The sequence below is a fragment of the Ornithodoros turicata genome, chromosome 7 (assembly GCF_037126465.1).
Source record: "Ornithodoros turicata isolate Travis chromosome 7, ASM3712646v1, whole genome shotgun sequence".
Classification (NCBI taxonomy): domain Eukaryota; kingdom Metazoa; phylum Arthropoda; class Arachnida; order Ixodida; family Argasidae; genus Ornithodoros; species Ornithodoros turicata.
Window position 1 is genome coordinate 37,825,105 of NC_088207.1, and position 20,397 is coordinate 37,845,501.

Consider the following 20,397-nt stretch of genomic DNA (forward strand, 5'->3'; position numbering starts at 1 on the left):
TAAGCGTGGAGTTGATGAAGCTAAGGAAAACCGACAACAAAATATGATGAAGCCTTCGGTACAGCAGGTAAGTTAAATAACCCTCTTATTTCCCTAGTACGTTGAACTTTGTTGTACTTTGTTATGGGGATTGTACAATTTGAGCTTGCTCAATAACCAGCTATGATAAAATCAGATGTAATTACCTAAACTGTTAGCAGTGGTTCTCAAACTTCATCTTTTGTAATTGAAACTTCTCAAATGGAGAGCCCTTCAACAACTTTTGAAAGATCCCAAGGGACCTACTTATAGTGAAGCAGGAATAAAGTTGCCGTAAGCAATTCAAAGCACGGTGCAGCTGTGACATTTGCGAAAATTGAGAGACGCACACGCTCCTACTTTGCAGGAAGGAGTCGAATGCATTTGTGCAGGACATGTGTAGCATTCTGTAACAGTTTCCCTACATGTATAGTTTCTCTTCTTTTTGTATGTGTAGTGTTACAATTTTAGGCACTGGTTTTCCCATGTGTTTAATGTTCTTCAATTCTTCCTGAGATTTTGATTGCAATGTTTAGACACTTGTAATTATCAGATCCTCAACAACAACAACAACAACCTGCTTCTCAATATTTCTGTAATAGATAATAAACCAATTCCTGATGAGTTGTTTGGACAAAGTTGTGGCTGCAGTTCTGCTCCTAACTAGCAGTGACAAATCACCTCAAAGGTAACAATTCACATGAGAGGCAAACAGCTATGCCTTGTACAACATTGGGGAAGCGGCAACATCACATTTTCTTTACAGCACACTGCAGAAGAAGGTCTACCCTCCTCGTTTCTCTGCTGAAGTCGTCAAGTTGACACTACAATACATGTTGAAATCCTGTGGTGGTCAAGGAGACAATTCTCTGATAGTCTTCCTTTCAAGCAAGAGGGTAAGCACAATAACGCCACTTTATTTTCATTTATTACAGTTGATTGATTACAGCTGATTGATTCTTCAGAGTTCTTGGAGTCATAAAATTGGTCCGAATTACGGTAAAAAATTTTAGTGGATGGCAAATCCCACACAGGCCGTGCGCTCGTGTGTCGTCGTTTAGGCTGATGGCGGCTGTACGGTCCTACTGTTCCTTTTATGTAGAAATTAATCTGTGCATAAAGTGTGTACGTATTTTGTTTCTATGTAGGACTGTCTGCAAAGCATAGTAGCCACAATATCTAGACGAACTGAAGAATGTGCCGTACAGTTGGCACCCCTTGAACAACTGCTAGACATTGTCATCCCGGGATTTGCAGCTGCAAGTCTGTGTGGATCTGAACGTTTTGTTTTTCGTTCCATCGCGCTCTTGCTGCTGCGTCGCCTGACAGCTCTTTTTGGGTGAGAGAATAAGAAGCATATGATTTTACCCGAATTTTAAGTTGATGTTTGTGTTCATAAGTGCTTTGAGATGCATTGTCCAGTAAAGCTAGGTGCTTGAATGCATGTAGGTTGCAAACGGCTCATTTTGTGTTTGTTCAGCATGTGCTGCAATGCAGCCTTGCTGTGAATTGCTTTCGTGAATGTTTGCTCTGTTTGCAAAGTATCCTTATTCTTTGTACATGTGGGCATAACATCTTGTTTTATATTTTTCTGTTTCTCACAAAAGCAACATAAAGAGAGCAACAATAAATAATGATCAGTTTTACATGGATGATGTTGCCTTGACAATGGCACTCCTCAACAAGCTTTACCAAGCAGCTTCAGCATGCATTCCACAGGTAATGTGACACACTAAAAGGAGCACTGAGGTGACCCCCCCCCCCCCCCCCCCCCCCCCATTTTCCCTGTTTTTTGCTGGTTTTTGTGACTATCCTTGCGTTGGCTGACCAAGAGTGAGGCGCCAGGCTTCTGCCATGACGCTCCAATTTAACAAACGGCTTCGCCATCCATCACCATGGGAACAAGGCCAAGCAGGAGTTGCAGGCACGCCGGTTAATGGACGGCGAACCCGTGGGTTAGATTGGAGCGCCATGGCAGAAGCTTTGCAGCATGCAAAACCGCGGCAGCTGCTGGTTAACCATGGCGAAGCAGTTGGTTAGATTGGTGGGCCATGGCAGAAGCCTTGCGACACGCGAAACAACAGTAACGCTGTGCCACCTCTTAAGTGTGAGTAGATGCTTGGGAAGTGCCTGCCCTCTGTGTCCTCCTGTTGGCCTGCGTCCAGGAGGTGGAGCCTCCCTCGCTCTTGGTCCGCAAACGCAAGGATAGTCGTTTTTGTCTGTTGTCTGTCTTGTCTGTTTGACTCTTCCGAGCCATGTTAAATGTCACCTCATTGCTCCTTTAACTTGACAGTATATGCTTAGTTGGATCACAGTAAACATCCTTGTTTCATAACCTCTGTTTTCCAGGAGATGGAACGGAATTTGTCGGATGTCATAAACTTGGCTGTTCCCTTTGTTCAGACAAACAACAGCAGCATTATAGATCAAGTAAGCACTTTTTAAGTAACCCGTCACTTAGCTTAATGGGTGAGTAGAACAGTTAACAGGAAGAGATGTTGCAAGTGCTCTTTTCAAGATGCCTGACACCATTGTTGTCTGCCAACGCTCCTCGTAAGCCTTGACCACTCTTCTTGGCTTCGCTGTCTTAGCTCTTAGGTTTCTGTGACTTCTGATGAACATTTGTGACTTGATGTGGTGTGACTACAATGCCATGTAAATACATATGAACATTCAATAACATTGAGCACACATGCTGGCAAATTAGCTATGACATATGTTCGTGTTGAGTGCTGTTCTTGGTTCGTTTAGTTGGGTTCAGCGGGTGTAGGAAAAATCGTCGCCGGAAGAAACGTCCCCAGGAAACGATGTCCCCCGGAGAAATCGTCCCCGCAAGAAAAGTAGTTTTCGTCAAACGGCACTATAGCGTAGCGTAGCGGGCGTGTCCAGCTGTGAATAGCCCCCTCAGCCGCATGGTGAACTGTCAAAAACAAGCCTAAACGAGCCTAACCTCTGAAAACTAACCTAGGACCCAGTTCTAACCTAGATTTCTCAGGGGACATTTTCTCCGGGGACGATTTTTCCGCATCCTGGGCTCAGCATAACATGTTGGACCATTCTGTCTCAAAACTTGCTATTTGCACATTGGTACGATGGAGTATTATTTATGGTAGTTCATTCATTGTTTCTGTTCAATTTTGCAGGTGAAATCTCTCATAACATTCTTCATTGAAGATTCAAGGTACAGAAAAGCTTTTCTACATGTCCACCATCTTCCTGACTGCATTGAGCTTCAAGAGCAACAAGACCTGCTCAGGAGGGTCCATTCCAATGACAGAAGAAGCTTTACTGCTGTAGGCCAATATTCTTTATTTAATGTATAAGTTTTATCTAAGCGTCATATTTCTATCAGACAGCCATGCTAAGTGCTAAGCCTAGACAGCCTGATAAAAATGGTAGCTGAATTTATCCTTCCGCTCACTGCCGAAGCAGCCTTAATATCTGCCATATTAAGATAATTAATATTTGTTGTAATATAACAGATTAATATCTGTTGATATCTGTTGATATATCTATAACAGTTTTCCTACATGTATAGTTTCTCTTCTTTTTGTATGTGTAGTGTTACAATTTTAGGCACTGGTTTTCCCATGTGTTTAATGTTCTTCAATTCTTCCTGAGATTTTGATTGCAATGTTTAGACACTTGTAATTATCTGATTCTCAACAACACCACCACCAACAACCTGCTTCTCAATATTTCGAGATAGATTCTATAGATTGATAGCTAGATCTATAGATTGATGTGGTGTTAGTTTTTATTGATCAGCTCTGAGGTGCAAGTGATCCGTAACTTAAATGGATTTTAATAATTTAATCATGTGATGGACATGTTGATAGTGTGGTTGATAGAAAAAGATGCTTTTGTTTCAGGTGATTGCATCTTTTGCTGATTCCCTTGACAACAACTTTCTGGGAAACTTTAAGGATACCTTGGAACTGACACATATCTATTTGACCCGGAACGGAAGGAACCTCGTGCGCATGGTCGGGCAAATTCAAGGTACATGGGCCAATGCACCAAGACAAACATTGCACCCTACAAATACCATTAGTAGTGCATGGTCACAATAAGATGTACTACAGGGCATAAGATAATGCCCATAAGAGTCACGTGCTTCGAGTTGCACTGTGGGAAACTTCTGTGATGTGAGCTATACATACTATTTATAGTAGATGCCTATAGCAAAATATGAGATGCTGTAGAACCAGTTTTCCTGATAGCAATGATCAGACCACAGAAAATGGAAATACACACGGAGCTCAAGAATTCACAGAGCAGTGCGTGCATGCTATATCTATTGAAATCCTGTGCATTTCCCAGCATGTCGAAAATTTCCTCGCTTTGCTGTATGCTCCCTGGGTCTGTAAGCGAAGACCAACTTTTAGAAATTGGGACACTGAACCCCCTCAGATAATGCTGCAAAATGTAGGGAAGGGCAGTACATGCATCATATCACCTGAGACACCCTTGCATCTCTTGCAGATAAAGTTCTGTTTTCCGAAGACATATCACATAGCCCTCTGCACAACCTTGTATCTGGGCTCTTTCGGCTGGCTAAGTCAGGTACCGCCGAGGTGAGGAATATTGTCGTTCAGTAGCAATGTGCAGTGCAGAAGAAACCATGCCTAGTACCCTGCCACATGGGCAGCATTGGAAAAATTAAGTTAATGACAAAATTAAAGGGTCTCACATTATGGTTTCTGCAATATCAGGTTCAAGAATTGGCAATGAAGTGCTTGGGCACACTGGGGCCACTCAACCTGAATGCCCCATCTCTAAATGCTCGTTCAACCCTATCGATAAGGAACACAAGTTCTGCTCCGTGCTCTCCAAACCATTTCTGCTTCCGTTTCCTGTTTACCAAGATGCAGGACTATGTGGTCCATCCCAAGTAGGTGCATGTTTCTACAGCAATTTTGGTTTACAATAGGTAGCACAATACAAAAAGCAACACTGAAGCTTCCTTAGTTTAATATATACAAGCTTTCGCGTGGGGCACCACGCTTCATCAGGTACAAGGTGTGAAGTTCGCGTATACAACTATATATATATATGTGTGTGATGAACACTGGAACATCCGTCCCGCGCAATATCAGTTTAATGAATATCCCTGCCCATGCACGAGCGTGGGTTCGGTCTCTTCGTCGTTACGTCACATATATATATACGGTATATATACAGAGAGAGAGGAAGTTTACAATAAGCAGACCTGACAAAAAGTGGGGGGAAGGTACACACTGAAAAACAAAACAGAGACAACTGGGAAGCTACCAGTTTATCACTACATGAATGTTGGGGGTCAAAGTGGTGGGAGTGAAGGAAAGCAGAACCTCTCATAAAGGACCTGCTTTCTCCCTGCTTTTTTCTGCTTTCCTCCCCTCCCACCGCACTGACCCCCAACATTCATGCAGTGATAAACTGGTAGCTTCCCAGTTGTCTCCGTTTTGTTTTTCAGTGTGTACCTTCCCCCCCACTTTTTGTCGGGTCTGCCTAGTTTCTATCTCACTGTGGATTTTGTTCTCCAATGAACTTCTATGCAGCCCGGCTGTAGCAGACACCGCGTGCCGAGTACTAAAGCACGCTCTTTCAACGAAAACCGGGTGGGAGTTTGCTTTGGAGAACAGCAAAGGACCCATGAAAGACGTTTTTGAGTTCCTCTATCCGTTTACTTCGGAAAGACCACCACCGGTAAAAGCTTTTGCCCTTGGCTTCGAGCTATGACTAAAACGCTATGTCCTACAAAATGCAATATTTTCCTACCTCAACAGTGTGTGATCTCTGAGGAGGATGTGGGCAGTGTCACAACACCAGACTTTTTGCCTTGCAAATTTGACGATCACAGGGAGTGGATCACAGAGCTTGTCTGTACACTCATTTCATATGCTAACTGTGATTTGCTGCAAGCAGTTGTACCCCTCTGTCATGTCCTTGTGAGTACCAGTAGACCCTCATAGCTGCTTATGCGAAAGAGATACTTGTTTGCACGGAAGTGAAGGAAAGATGACATTGTTTTTGCAGCCGGAGTTGTGTGAGCTCCTCCTGCCCTACGTAACCCAGATAGCCCTGAAAGACGGACGCACAGCTGCCATTGTAGCAGACTTTTTTCACCAGCACACTACGCATCGAGCATTGGACTTTAGCAGCCAGTGTACTCTTTCTTCTTCAAGTACTGGTTAGTTGAAACACAATTGCTGATTTGTCTCAGTACAGTATGCCTTTGCGAAGTTCAGAACTCTTTTAAAGCGGAGCACGTTATAGAACACGTTTTTTTAACGTTTGCTCTGGGCACCCCACCCCAGTTGTTTATCAAGAAGTGCAAGCGCAGGGGAGTGGGGACGAGGCATCATCATTACAGTTATGTTCAAGTCAAAACAGGTTTGCGTATTATTGCCCCCTTTCTTTCTTTGCTGTGCAACCCCTACTGGGGGTACAAAAGAAAGAAAGGGGAGGTGCAAGGAGGTGATCTGGATACCTTCACTGGGGCACCTTCACGACATAATGTTGGCATGCTGCATTCTGGCTTTTGCGCATTAACAGTTGTGGCGATTAGCTTCTTATCCTTTTCTCGGTCCCTGCGTACATTCCAGTTCCTTCCAATTGATTCGTTCTTATCAGCAGCACACAAAACTTTCAAAATATAAGGCTTTTATTTATAAGTTTTTATTGACACAAATGTTTTAATGAAGAGAACTTGAGAGAGTTGACGATTGTTTGAGTTTAGCTGTTTGTTAGCTAAAATTTTTTAAGTTTAACTATTTGAGGATTCTCAAAGGTGCTGACAAAGGAGTCCAATATTCTTGGTGTCTTTCTTGTGGTGTTTTGAAGCACAGTAATCATACCCAGTTAAAGTTTCAGGCACAAAGGACCTGACATTGTCATCAGTGTACACATCTAAAGAATCTGTTGCGGTCATGCTCTCTGTTGTTGAGTACCTAACAGTTCACAAGAAGGATGGGTAAGGTGGTTTTCGTTAGCTATTCAGCATCTGCTGCAATTGCATTCATGATAGAGTGTTTGGTCCTGGTCACTTCATACTTCACAGTGCAAAAACAGTCTGGGATGGATTTCATCTTGATCTGAACTTCCTGAATGTTGCAATGGCTGCAGAGTTTTGTGGACGGCACTTTGCTGCCGTTCAGTTCATGGAACTATGGTGGGACCAGAAAGGCAGGTAAATGTGTTGGTCCTATGTATTCCTTTATCTCATTGTCATGAATGTTTTAAACTCGCACATTTTCGTGTTCTTGAGGAAACAAAAACAAATTCTCTTTGTATACCAACAAAAATCTGCAAAGGTTTCTTTTGGAAACCCCGCTCGTCTCTTTCTCAGTTGATTCCTTGCTATACAAGAATATTGTAATTGACGCTGTCTAGACAAATCTAACTTTTTTGCAGAATACCATGTACTCTTCTTATTTTATCTTTTTAAATTTTAAATAATTGGTTGCAAATTTTATTGAAACATTTTTGACAGTGATTTTCGGAATTGATGGGTAGTAGTAAAAAATTGTGGAGTTCCGCTGATGGTGAAGCTACGCCTTTATTTGACTGCTATGTGGTACAGAGAAGAAAAGCACAGAAAAAGGGCACCTGAAGACCAGGATTTATTTGAAGAGGATGTAGCTATCGTGCATTCGGAAGAAAAGGGATGGTGTGCAACACCTTTTCTCTCATGGGACAGCCCTGAAGCTGGACAGGTTAGTCGGATAATAGCAGTTAAGAGGGCACACCAGCTCTCCGTCCCAATGTATTTCCTATGGAACATATTTTATGCTTTTTCTCTGTAACCACCGTGCAGATTTTAACACGGGTGTTTTCACTATAAAGAGGAAGACAAGATGAATCTGATAACGTTCATACATTTCTGATACATGTCGTATGTATTTTACAGCGACGTCACGAATGTGAAAAAAATAGTTTTTCTCCTCCCTCTTTGAACAGGTTTTTATTAAACTTCTATATCCATTTCGAAAAAAACTTCCCATTTACTTTCTCTCGAAATATTTCAGGAATCGATAGACACCAAATTTATATGTCTACCACTTTTCATTTTTATAAAAAAGCATGAAATTTGAGTACACATACACAGCGACTGAAAGCATGTCACTGTGTGGCGCCATCTGGTGACGCAAAGGAGAAATCCGTAAACCGTATCCATCCGTAAACCGTATCCATCCGCCGAGCAAGCGGTGCACATGCGCAGCATACTTCTAGCTCGTATGGGGTGTGGATGGCATGCTGGTTCCTGCATCCTCTTTCTCTCTCTCTTCTGATTACTTTCATGGCCCACTGACTTAGAGCATGGAGCCTTGGAGACCAGTACAAAAGGTTGCTCGGCTGCTCGTAAAGGGATTATCCCCTGACCTTGCATAGTAGCGCCTGTGTAATGTAAAGAGAAAGCACACGGAGACCAAGAACCCTCTTCTTTTCTCTCTCTCTCTCTCTGCACACAGTGCGCATATAGAAGAGTGAGACGAGTTTATTAGCTTCATGTGAAACATCAGTTTGCCCGATTTTGCCGGTTGGAGTTTGTGTGGACTCAGTCAACTGTTTGAACTGTCTCATAGGGCTAACGAGAATCTCTTGTATTTCCGGTTAGTGTAAGCCGGGATTTAGTCATTCATTACAGTATCATCTAGCGGTAGGGATGTTGTGAGTGCTGGTTTTGAGTCCCTCGGTGTTGTCCATTCTTGTTTGCTCAAAAACGCTGGCTTTTTTATAGTACTACAAAAAAGCCAGCAAAATAAGGCAGTCATTAAATACATACTTTTGGACTTAATGACTGTTTTATTTTGCTTTGCTGAAGGACAGGGTATGTTTGTCTGCTATGCAAAGTACGCCAAGCGAACATGCATCTCTCAAGCTTCCTCCTTTGTCCCTGTTTTTGTGAAGTATGTGACCTAATTGGTTGGACACCGAATAAGTGCTTTAAAAAGCAAGTATGTGGTGGAGCATGTGCATTCCCACATGGTCTCAACATTGGTGACAAAAAGTGACTAAACTAATCCAGTGCTTAGTGCAGTGTTGCAGAATTATACAATGTGATTTGTTGTGTTTTGCTACCTTTATTTTGCTGCAGGTTCAGCAGCTCCTCCTTGCTGCATATGCTGGGATTGGGGATGAAGATGGCCTGCATGGTAGCCGGTGTTTGGCTCTTCCCTCTGAAGGCATCTGGGATAAATGTGCTGAACAGCAGGGAGACTGGTGTTCTGTGCTTGCACAAGCTGACCTTCAGGCTGGAGCCAGTGACTGCAAAATTCCCATGGTATAATTTGCTCGTACAATGTACAAAATCATAGTGATGGTTTCAAGACTTTTAAGTTACTTTTTCTTTTTCAAAACTTCACAGAAGTAAAACATTTCCGCCAACTTTGTGCGCAAAGAGCAAACATTCGATTAGTATTTCTCAGGAAATGCAGTTTAAGCTTCTCTGCATAACATATATTGATCTAACAAATAGCATTTCATTGCATCAGTGGTACATGAATACACTGTACACCATTTATATTATCACCTATTTATGATAAACTACCATGAAACACCTTTATATCGAAAAAAAAAAAAAAGAAACAAGAAAAACAGAAAACTTACAGACTATGTCTGCTGTCTTTTGTTAATTATGTACGTGTTTAGCTTCGATTTTCAATGTTTGAAATTCCAGTTCTGAAACACGTTTTGTGGTTTCATTTCATTTATTAAGACCCTTAAATTACATCGAGGGCATTACATAAGAGGGGTGGTACAGCAGAAATAAATAACCATATAATATCAATAAAACCACAAGAGAAACTCAATACACACAGATAAATGTGCATTAGAAAAATATAAAAACTGCTTGGCAGAAGGTGTTTTGAAAAGAATGAAAAAGCGATCAAGTGGGTTGTATTGGCATCATGATTGGAAAACATACAAACAAAGGAATATAACCAAAGGGAATGTTGAGAGTTCAGGCATGCTGGATTATTTTATGTTCTCTGAAACGGCACGTTGAAACGAGGCATTATGGACAGTGCTAACGATGGCATCTGGGAGAGTTGCAAGTTAGACTGAAGTGCTGAACATTCTTTGTAGCTATATAAATGAGCAAGCACCACACGTGGTTGTTGGTTTAGCGGTGTCTTGTCTATGTGTGTTCTAATGCATCTTGTACGACCTTGCTAGGCACTGAGTCAGTGTGGTCTCTATGGCACCCTACATCGTGCCTTCCAACATGAAAATGACTCACCAGCGCTCATGGAAACCCAGAGTGAATGTGCATGGCGGTTGGCGAAGTGGGATCACCCTGTTGTAGCAAAAGGGCGAGTAGGGTTTTAAATATTGCCTGCACTGTTCTGCCTTTTTGCTTGACCAATTTCTGACACTTACATCTGAGCATCTGATGCGTCTCTTGCAGGGCGGAAAGTGTGAGCTTTCACCGAGGCATCTTGCAGACGTTGTCTGCAACAGCTAATGGGGAGGCAGAGGGTGTTGTTGAAGGCCTTCAGATGTGCAGGTTAGAGTAAAGATTGTTTTGTTTGAAGCTTATATCACAATCACTGATTTTCTAACGTAACGAATTCTGCACATAGAAAGTCACTGAGTACGGAGCTTTCAAGTGTTGGAGTAAGTGTAACTCATGGGCTGTACCCACTGCTATCAAGGCTCCACATGTATTCTGTTCTTGAGACAGGAGTCAGTTTGTGCAAAGGGTATGTATTAAAACGCTGCTATCACTCTCTTTCTTTAGTTCCCACTGGAAGCATAATGTAGACTGTTTGCACAGTTTTTTTTATTGTAGTTTTTTTTGTAAATTTTGTAAATACTCTGTAAATTGTATTTACATGTATGTAATTTAATTGTATGTCATTGTATTTATTGTAAATACTCTGAAAAGACATTGTGCCATGTTGCCTGTTTACAGAGCAACACATCCGTCTGAGGTACTTGAGACTTGGCTGGACCGAGCTAGAGAACCTGTTTGCAGCTTTCAGCTGCACGAACCAGCAGTCTGGATGCAGATAGTATTGCTGAAGCTACTTCCCTCTTCCCCAGTGGAGGAACTGAGTTCCCTGTTGGAGTGCTACACATCACAAGCTCGCAAGAGCAACTTGTTCCTGGTACAACAATTTTGTTGCTCCCCTAGCCTGGTCATGAGGTGACCAACGTAGTCAATGTCATATGATGTTAGTGCAGGACACGTGTAGTAACAAACGGTTACTACTGGTCTTATGTAGAGCCTGAAGTTCTCTGAAAATTTTTTTTCTAAATTCGGGGGGTAAAAATCGGGTAAATAAACATGTGCTCTAAATTCATGCGAATTCGGGTGAAAAAAAAAACTTCCAGTACACTTAATTCATGGAGAAATTTGACTCAGTTAATCAAACTAACTGTACTGGTTTGGTACAAATGGTGATGTAGCTGCATTTGCTGTCAAACAAGTTAGTGTGCATACCTATACAAATGTCTCAGTGGGGGCAATTTGCCGGGTAAAACTCGGGTTTTACCCTAAAGCTGCAACCTTCAATTCGGAGTGCAAATTTGGGGAGGAATCGGCTTAAACCCTAAAACTTCAGGCCCTAGTCATATGTGAATGTCATTTGCTGCGTTCAAGGCTTTCTCTATTTCAACCTCACTGTCATGGTTACCGTGATCATTTCTGATTTTGGAAAGATTTACATAATCTAATTGTTATTAGTGTTTCTGTTCTAACTGTCATTGTATAGTAAATTTGGTCCCCGCAAAAGTATGATGTGGAGTCACGGTTTTGAATGGCAGGGGAAAAAAAACTATCTCTTTTTTTTTTTTCTGGAAGGTTGGAAAGTTTGGAAGACAAAGTATGGTGCAATATGTATCAAGTGTACTTATTCTTATGAGAAGGCAACATTTCCTGGGGCTTGAGGTGGCATGGAAGGCGTGGGCATATGAGGTGGCATATGCCCATTTCCAAATTGGGAGCAGTTTCATCACATGAGATGTGGCGGCCAAGGCAAGAGATGACTCCTAAGGCACTTAGAAGGCTGTGCAGCACCTAACAGTACTACAGACTGCTCGCCTTCTCGCCTACATCTATATATCCAGGAATCTACTGTCTAGATGTTCTGTAGGTTTTCCACCACCTTAAATTTAATGAAAGAATGCAAAAGAAAACAGGTTTTTTCCCGAACTTTTTACATTTTTGTTCAAGCATTGGAATCTCTACTTGCAATATGCATCTTTAACTTTTTTAAAAATTCCTGCATTGCAGTGGGCTGAGCGTGCACTGGAATGTCTGGATGCACTTTCTGTTGAGCAAAACAGGCGTTGGAAACTAGAAAAGTTCAAAGTGCAGTGTGCCAGAGGCAATACAGCAAAGGCTCAGCATATGTTGTGGACATTACTTCAGTCACTTAAAAAGGTAGGAATTTTTTTTATTTGGAAAAATTTTCTGCAATATATATACAGTATATATATATTTGAACACCACGACCTTGCGGCCTTGAAGAAAGGCTAATGGAAACATGTTTGTTGATTCACATTTGTTGACAACGCATGTTATTCTGGACAATTTTATATCCAGGAGGCCACCTCGGATACTGTTTATGCGGAAGCTGTAAAGCTGTACGGAGAGCATCTATGGGAGAACTGTTTGGAAAGCCCAGACACTATTGCTCGAGACTATTTGGAAAAGGTGATCTGCATTTGTTTAGTTTTTTGTGTGTATTATTCATTCCTTCTATAAACTAAGGAACAGAAATTGCTAGATTGGCTTCTGTGACATAGGAGCAGGGTTTAATTCCAGAAACAGTAACAGAAACGAGAAACATTAGCTTCCCTATCATTCCACAGGAATGGAAAATAAAAGCAGACAAAAGATGTTTTCGTCACCGGAAACCAAAAATTAAAAAAATTGGGTGTGCAAAAGCAAGCTGCACATTTACATCATGCACAAAGCACCTCTAGAGCCACCAAAGAGTTGACTTGGGCAATATCGTGCTTTACACCAAAGAATCGGGCTGTAGCTATCATTTGCAGGTTGTCGAATCTAACTATGTACATTCTGGAATTTCTACGTTCTGGAATTTTCCCCACGTAACCACTAACCTCCTTATCTTTCGCTATGTGCCAGTTCTTGCCTGTTGTCCCGTTTCGTCTACGTGTTCGTGAACCTCCTATTTTTCTGTAACCGGTCTGGAGCCTAGATCACTACATTCACATAATCCCCTCCACACTCTAACAAAGCGGCCATTCACTCCAGCCGTAGAAGCCCGTACGGACCCTTTCTTATTCCCTCCGGGCTGTTGACCCACAATTCGCATGAACCTTTATACACGTCACACCTAATCCTTTAAATACCATGCCAGTGATGAGGACGGTGCCCAGAAGAAGAACAGTCTCTGTTCGAAATATCGGCGGCTTCTGTCCTGAGGCATCTCCCTTCCTACATATTATAAAGTGTCACTGACTGACGGCATTGTTTTCATATACATCCCTCTCAGGCAGTGCAGTTGCTGGAAGCAAAGTCTGGAACGGCATGTAAACAACTGTGGGATGCATACCTGACGCTTGCACGGTTTGCTGATAACCGTTACCAAAGCATTGATCAGTACATGCAGTCACCAGACCACCAGGACCAGAAGATGGTCTTGCAGCACTCAGACAAGATCTTGTGCAGCACTCCTGCAAAGCAACCCAGTGGTCGGTAAGTGATAACTCCCTTCACTTCAAGCATCCTAAAATTTTGTCCGCAAATGGTAATGGAAGAAAGCACTAGCTCACAGTAGTGTAACGGTTTAGAGGTTAGTTGTAACTCATCTGGTAGAATGACATGGTTGGAACTGGAAGCAGGGGCTGTTGGGTTAAACTAGGCTATTCCTGTAATTAAATGGACATATTATGCAGAATCTGCTACTGTGCTGTATCTGTGATTAAGGACATTGTTAATGATGTAAGTATGTTGTTACTGTGATAGGCAGTGTAGCCTTGAAATTGCTCTGATGAATCACAAGAGTGGGGCACATGCGAAGCCAAACTTCTTTAAATGAGACAAGATCATCCAGAGATGTTGAGACAAAGTTTGATTTTTCAATGATCCAGGAAGCCAGATATAGTAAGACTTCGAATTCAAAGACAAAGTGAACTGGACAGGCAGCACGTAGAGCGACTGAAGAAGTCTCGCAATCACTACCTCATCCAGGCTCTACAGAATTACCTGCTGTGTCTTCAAGGTACCCGCAGTCATGACCTGCGCATCTTCCGGCTTGCAGCACTCTGGTTCCAAAATTCAGACATGGCAGAGGTGAATCAGCTCTTGCAGGTGTGTGTGTGTTCCACTATCCTCTCATCCAGAACAACTGAAAGAAGTGCTTTGGTATTTTACCCTGTGTGCAGAGACTAAAACATTGTTACTATTTCTATTTGAGAAGTATAAACCAGGCAGAGCTATTCCCTATTCTGCATTAGAAACCATGTTTCAAAAATGTAATCCGTTTTGCTTTCGAGTACTAGTCTGTAGACTGCAGGTGTGCCACGCACAGTTTCCAAGTTAGGCAAAACAGGAATTGTTTTATTATTCCTTGTTTTCTGGTCTCTCCCAGCATGGACTTCAAAAACTGGAGACATACAAATTTGTGCCACTTATTTACCAACTGGCTGCCCGCATGGGCGTCCCACCGTCAAAGTCATCTTTCAACTTCAAGCATGTTTTGGGCCAGGTGAGACTTGTCACTTTGTATGTGTGGGCCTTATGTAACTTTACACAATCGGAATTGTTTGTCGTTTTGGAGATCGACTGCAGTCCCATGTTCGTACCATCTAATCACAAAGGGTTATTATGTTGAACATCTGCAGCTTGGCACCTCGCTTAACTTGTAATGTGTTCTGCAACATTGTTCAATGTGGCACAATCATTGAATTGTTTTGGGTAAAGTAGTTTATTTTAATTTTTGAACAAGATGAGGCAACATAAATGCTGCATATCACTCTTTATTTTTCACATTAATCCTACGTGTGCATGAACTTCTCTCCAAATGGAATGTAAGCTGTGTGTAATGTGGTGCTGGTGTTCCCATTCACAGTGCATGCACACATCCTTTGCCTTTGCCTCAACCCCACGCTTGTAGTTTCGCTCTCAAGAATGCACCTAGAGCACGTTATTACCTGAGATCGCTACTCTAGTATTCTCGGGATGCAAAAAAGCTACAATTGTTTGAGTGCTCGGGCCACTGCATAGTATATAATCGGAGTGGGATGCAAAATGTAATATAATGAATGTTACATACAAAAGTCTTCTGAATTTCCTGTCTGTAGCTCATTGAAAGAATGGTGAAGGACCATCCATTTCAAACCCTGCCCGTTATACTGGCGATGTGTAATGCAGAAAAAGACTCGCAACATTCTGCTTCAGGCAGCGCTGAAACACCTCCTTGTAGTAAGAAAGCAAAGATCAGCGTCGAGGTAAGTGGGAATTGCACAAACAACTCTCTTATTTGCACAGCTTAAATTTAAATCAGCATGGATGGTACCTCGAACATGTATTTTTTTTTTATTGCACGATATGAACATACTACCATTGTGCAAACGTTTCTTTTGGGAGGCATGCATTTCCTGAGAAGATTACGGTAGTTCATAAGAATGTGCTCAACGGCAGCAGCAGAGCCATTTATAGTACGGGTGTGCGAATATTCGAGTTCTCGAATTCAAATCGAATATAAATCACTCGAAGTATCCGATTCGCGAATCAAATATCGAGTATAGTGGAACCTCTCAGTAGTGAAGCTGCATGTAGTGAAAATATGGGTGTAGTGAAGTAAACGTGCGGTCCCAATGTGTTGAAACCAGAGTTTTTAACTACTGATGTAGTGAAGACATTGATATTGTGAAATTTTTTTAGCAGTTCGACTAACTTCACTGTGGAGGGGTTCTACTGTATTCGGTTTTCTAAATATTCGACTCTTCCACGAATATGAATGACACCACCCCTAAAGTGGGCTTCATCCGATGCCTCCCTGCATGAGGTGACACTGGTGTCAGATGTCACCTGCATGAGGTGACACGTGACACTGGTGTGCTCACACAGAGAAATGATAGATCCCAAGTCACATCCATTTACCAAACAACAACAACTTACACACCAGGCACAGATGTTATGCATAACGTTTCTTATTATGCACTTGTGTTACTGCTGCCCAAGAAAGGGAACATAAGAGTATATCGACACTAGCTTGGTAATAAGGAGGCTGATATTGCTCTATCTCTATTCCATTTCACACATTGCCTTAGGAACGTGTGGAAGCAGCTCAATTGCTAGTACAGAGGGCAAGAAAGAGCTCTCTTGCACCAATTGTGTCAGAGATGGACATACTGATGGATGCCTACATGCATTTGGCCTATCTACCTCCTCCACAGATAAAGAATTCAAGCGGTTTGTAGATCTCCTACATCCTGGTGCATGAGCTATTGATTTTGGATGTTACAAGGATGTTTGGATGTTTTGGATGCTCAAGTGTATTTGAATTTTTCAAAAAAATATACACTTAATTAATTGTTATCAATCAAGTTAGTTTCTGCAAATTGTAGGGCACGTGCCATGTGTTGAAGTCTGTAAAAGAAAACTGATTATAGCCACGTAGTCATATGCGAAACAGAGTGTAACCTATATCAGGAAAATGGGCAATCCTGTATGAGATTTAACGTCTTTCCTAAATCCGTGTAGTCACTGCTCCATGCCACCCAGTGTAGTTGTAGTTATAAGGGAAAACATGTACTGTTTGTAAGCAAGACAGTGTAAAAAAGAAAAGACATGAAATAAGATTCTTGTGTGCATACAATTTGTGAATGGCTCTGTGCATGACTTGCTGAACTGCATCAGAAACCACACAAATTATGAGTGCAAAGCACCAGCATTGCTTCATGGATTCATAAGTGATGGTGTTTCTTAATGTGCTTGTGTGAATATTCATATTGTGAAGATACACTTTTTTAAATTGGTGTTGAATGCATTATTTCTTTAAAAAATGCGATCAAATGATGTCATTCCATTGTGATAAGATGTTTCCATTCTTATGAGAATTTTTATTATCCAGGCTTTAACATATTTCAAAAGCTCCTAAGCCATGTGTAATATCTATTCCAGGTGTGACACTTCCAAGAAATGCTCCAATAGTGAAGCTCTCTAACCTGAGTCATATTCCAGTCCTCACACAAACGGTTGAGGTAAATTAAGTGTTTAATGCAGTGCAAGACATCGTAACTTTCCTATGCTGGGGTTCCCACCTAACATGATGATGTGTCTGTCTATTTATAACTGAAGAGTCCCGTATTCCTGAATCCTTGTTTGTTTTGGTGTCATATCGAAGGAAGCAGTGTCAGTCTCTGCTCTCTACAAGGTGACATGAGATGTGTGCAGCTTCGCGCAGTAAACCTTGCCACACAGTACCTAGAAAGTAAATTACACGTTGAACGTTACCTTAGCTTGGCACATTACAGAGTTCAATTCAAGAAATTAAATTTTTGTTCTACTAAAATTTGATCAAATTACTTGCAGTACGTAGTAAAAGTTCACGAAGCTAAGTACTGTTGATCCCGTTATTTCCAGACAAATAGATTTTTCAGTCGACTCTTGGGACACATTATGTGTCTATACATGTCTTTTATTACAGGGTTTCTTTTTTTTTGTTGTTGTTGTTGTTGTTGCTGGGTTTCTTTTTGGATATTGGTAACCACAATATTCACACAATCTTTATGTTGTTTATCTAGGTAGATCACAGTTGCAAGTATGAGAATGTGCCAGGCATCTCCAAGTTCCTCCCACAGTACCACCTCTGTGGAGGTATCAATATGCCAAAAAAAGTAACTTGTATGGGTCAAGATGGCAAGAGGTACACACAGCTTGTCAAGGTAACAGACTTGATGGAAAGCTACTTTTGTTATAGATGTTTGTAGAATATTGCACACATGCCCACAGAAACACTGATGCAGCACATTGGCACAAAAAGCAATACGTAAGGCCATCGGTTTTCCGCAATTTCGCGAAATTTCACAGAATTTGGAATTAATCGTGGAATCCTTCGTTTGGCACAGAATTCCACGGAATCCCTTATTTTTAGGGGTGTGCAGATATTTGAGTTTTCGAATTATAATCTACTATCAGTCACTCGAAGTATTCGATTTGCGAATCGAATACCCAATATTCGGGTTGCCAGATATTCCACTATTTGCCGAATACGAACGACACCTCCCGAAGTGGGCTTCGCCATGTGCTTCCCTGCATGAGGTCAAGCCTGCTTTACAAAATTGTCCATGCCGCAGGGCAAACACAGAGAGATTGTAGTTTAGCTTAAGATAACATTAGCCCAAGTTTATTGTGCATACTTCGCCTGAGGAAGGGGCAGCGTCCCTTACGTGTACACTTTTGTGGTGGCAGTTGGGGATTTTGATTTGATGTCTGGGAGGTTGCCTTCAAAAAGTAAGCTCTTAAATAATGCCCAGGTACAGAAAAGGGTGTCCTAAGGATGTATTGTAAACTCCCCAGGGCATGTATTGTAAACTCCTTCCTATAAGGTTCCTATAAACTCCGTAGATGCTGAAACATCTTTCAGCAGGTATAAAATGATTGCAGGCGACGTACGGCATCAGAGGAGAACACAAGATACCATGTATGTAATGCTCCTGCCGCAACAGTGCTTTTAATCTGTAATTTCATAAAATATTTTTGTTCCCACATTATCCAAGAAAATAAAGTGTTTCCCATTTCAAGCAGCCGTTGACCGCTCGCTGCGGCAAAATCGAGGAATTCACAAGTCGGTGCCACCGAATTTTGATTTTGCCGCAGCAGAAAACCGAGCGTTATTAGCAATAAGTTAAATTGAGGTAGCCACAAAATGGATGGCAAGATCTTTGTACTGCACCCTTGCCTCACCATAAATGCTGCTGCTCTGGTGCTGGACCAGTGCATGTACAGTGTCATGTAACGTGCATGGTTATCATTATCGCATGTAATGTGCACATCATATTTAGGCACCTAGTACAGACCTTTGGCATATGGAGTAAATAAGCCATTGAGTAAAAGGGTAGGGCACAGGTGCGCTGGTACATATTCCAAACAGTAAAACCTGAGACAGGGAAGGAAGGACTGATTAAATGTTCAACTTTGGTAAAAAAATGAGTTTTACCGGGTTTAACCTGAAAACACAAGGCCCTTAACTATGAGGTAGCTAGAGTGGCATAAAAACAATTCTCTGACTGAAAATCGAAGGTCACAGAATTGAACCCACTGTTGGTGCCTTTACCATCAACTGCTATTCTTCAACCTTAAACGAAAACGTCGTACTTCAGGGGCGAGATGACCTCCGGCAGGATGCTGTGATGCAGCAGGTGTTTCAACTTGTTAACCAGTTGCTAAAACAAGATGCCGACAGTCGGGCCTTTAAGTTGCACGTTCGCACCTACAAGGTGAGGGAATTGTCTGTGCATCTCATGAGCCCTGCATGGGCTGTCTTCTTTGGATATTGATAATTTCTCAGGTGTCTCAAACATTGATGCAGTATTTTAAACATTATTTTGAGTATTTTATTTATATTTCTTAAAAAAATTTAGACATCGCAGAATTCAGCGTGGCTTTTACGTACATTTAATTTTGTAAAAAAAAGTGTCAGCATTCTTTAGTGCAATTGCCCACTTTGATAACCCAACACCAAGTTCAATATGGGATGAGCTATTCCAATGAAAGGTTGACTGTGTGTGGTATTTGATGATACCTGTACGTAATATGCCGACTTCACTACATAACTTGGAAAAATTCATAATTTATGTGTCTTAATGTGCTCTCTGTTTCTCACATTCCATGTGCAGGTTGTCCCTCTGTCACGTCGTAGTGGTATTCTGCAATGGTGTGAAGGCACCCAGCCATTTGGGGAGTACCTTACCAATCCAAATGTGGGAGCTCACAGACGGTATCATCCATCGGATTGGTCAGCCATGGAATGCCGTGGTAAAATGAGGGTATGCTTGCAGCCATAGACCGCAGCACTGTCAGTAGGCTTGCGTTGACATTATTAGTCAGTAATAATGTGATAATAATTAAATAGCAATAAATTATGAATGATAATCTTACTGACTTAGTGACTTCCTTTTTGTTTTGCTTCCTTGCTTCCAGAGTGTTGCGGAGGATTCCCCCGATGTCAAGCTGATGATGTTCCGAGAGATTTGTGACAAGTTTAACCCAGTCTTCCGTTATTTCTTCTTCGAAAAGTTCCCAGAGCCAACTAAGTGGTTTGAGCGACGACAAGCCTACACTCGTAGCACAGCAACGGGCTGCATAGGTACACTTCAGTTTTTTACTTTTTCTTCTATGCCTATGTGTTAGTACCAGAAGGTAAAGAGCGTGTTGGTTGAAATTCCGCATGGTAAAATAATGCACAG

General features: G+C 41.7%; 1 protein-coding gene across 1 annotated transcript in view; it reads left to right on the top strand.

The window, feature by feature from the left end:
• The window catches only part of LOC135401009 (serine-protein kinase ATM-like), a 44,821-nt gene that overhangs the window by 19,741 nt on the left and 4,683 nt on the right, over nt 1-20,397 (top strand). The window contains exons 25-57 of the mRNA XM_064633098.1: nt 5-67; nt 621-706; nt 785-914; nt 1,167-1,357; nt 1,626-1,737; nt 2,368-2,448; nt 3,162-3,311; nt 3,891-4,020; nt 4,504-4,595; nt 4,734-4,912; nt 5,562-5,709; nt 5,790-5,951; nt 6,040-6,193; nt 6,871-6,976; nt 7,064-7,192; nt 7,586-7,718; nt 9,101-9,286; nt 10,183-10,319; nt 10,415-10,513; nt 10,590-10,709; nt 10,922-11,117; nt 12,245-12,394; nt 12,557-12,667; nt 13,476-13,678; nt 14,074-14,293; nt 14,574-14,690; nt 15,286-15,432; nt 16,258-16,399; nt 17,111-17,190; nt 17,734-17,874; nt 19,312-19,428; nt 19,828-19,977; nt 20,132-20,297. Coding sequence (XP_064489168.1) covers nt 5-67; nt 621-706; nt 785-914; nt 1,167-1,357; nt 1,626-1,737; nt 2,368-2,448; nt 3,162-3,311; nt 3,891-4,020; nt 4,504-4,595; nt 4,734-4,912; nt 5,562-5,709; nt 5,790-5,951; nt 6,040-6,193; nt 6,871-6,976; nt 7,064-7,192; nt 7,586-7,718; nt 9,101-9,286; nt 10,183-10,319; nt 10,415-10,513; nt 10,590-10,709; nt 10,922-11,117; nt 12,245-12,394; nt 12,557-12,667; nt 13,476-13,678; nt 14,074-14,293; nt 14,574-14,690; nt 15,286-15,432; nt 16,258-16,399; nt 17,111-17,190; nt 17,734-17,874; nt 19,312-19,428; nt 19,828-19,977; nt 20,132-20,297 — 4,528 coding nt within the window. The remainder of the gene's footprint in view (nt 1-4; nt 68-620; nt 707-784; nt 915-1,166; nt 1,358-1,625; nt 1,738-2,367; nt 2,449-3,161; nt 3,312-3,890; nt 4,021-4,503; nt 4,596-4,733; nt 4,913-5,561; nt 5,710-5,789; nt 5,952-6,039; nt 6,194-6,870; nt 6,977-7,063; nt 7,193-7,585; nt 7,719-9,100; nt 9,287-10,182; nt 10,320-10,414; nt 10,514-10,589; nt 10,710-10,921; nt 11,118-12,244; nt 12,395-12,556; nt 12,668-13,475; nt 13,679-14,073; nt 14,294-14,573; nt 14,691-15,285; nt 15,433-16,257; nt 16,400-17,110; nt 17,191-17,733; nt 17,875-19,311; nt 19,429-19,827; nt 19,978-20,131; nt 20,298-20,397) is intronic.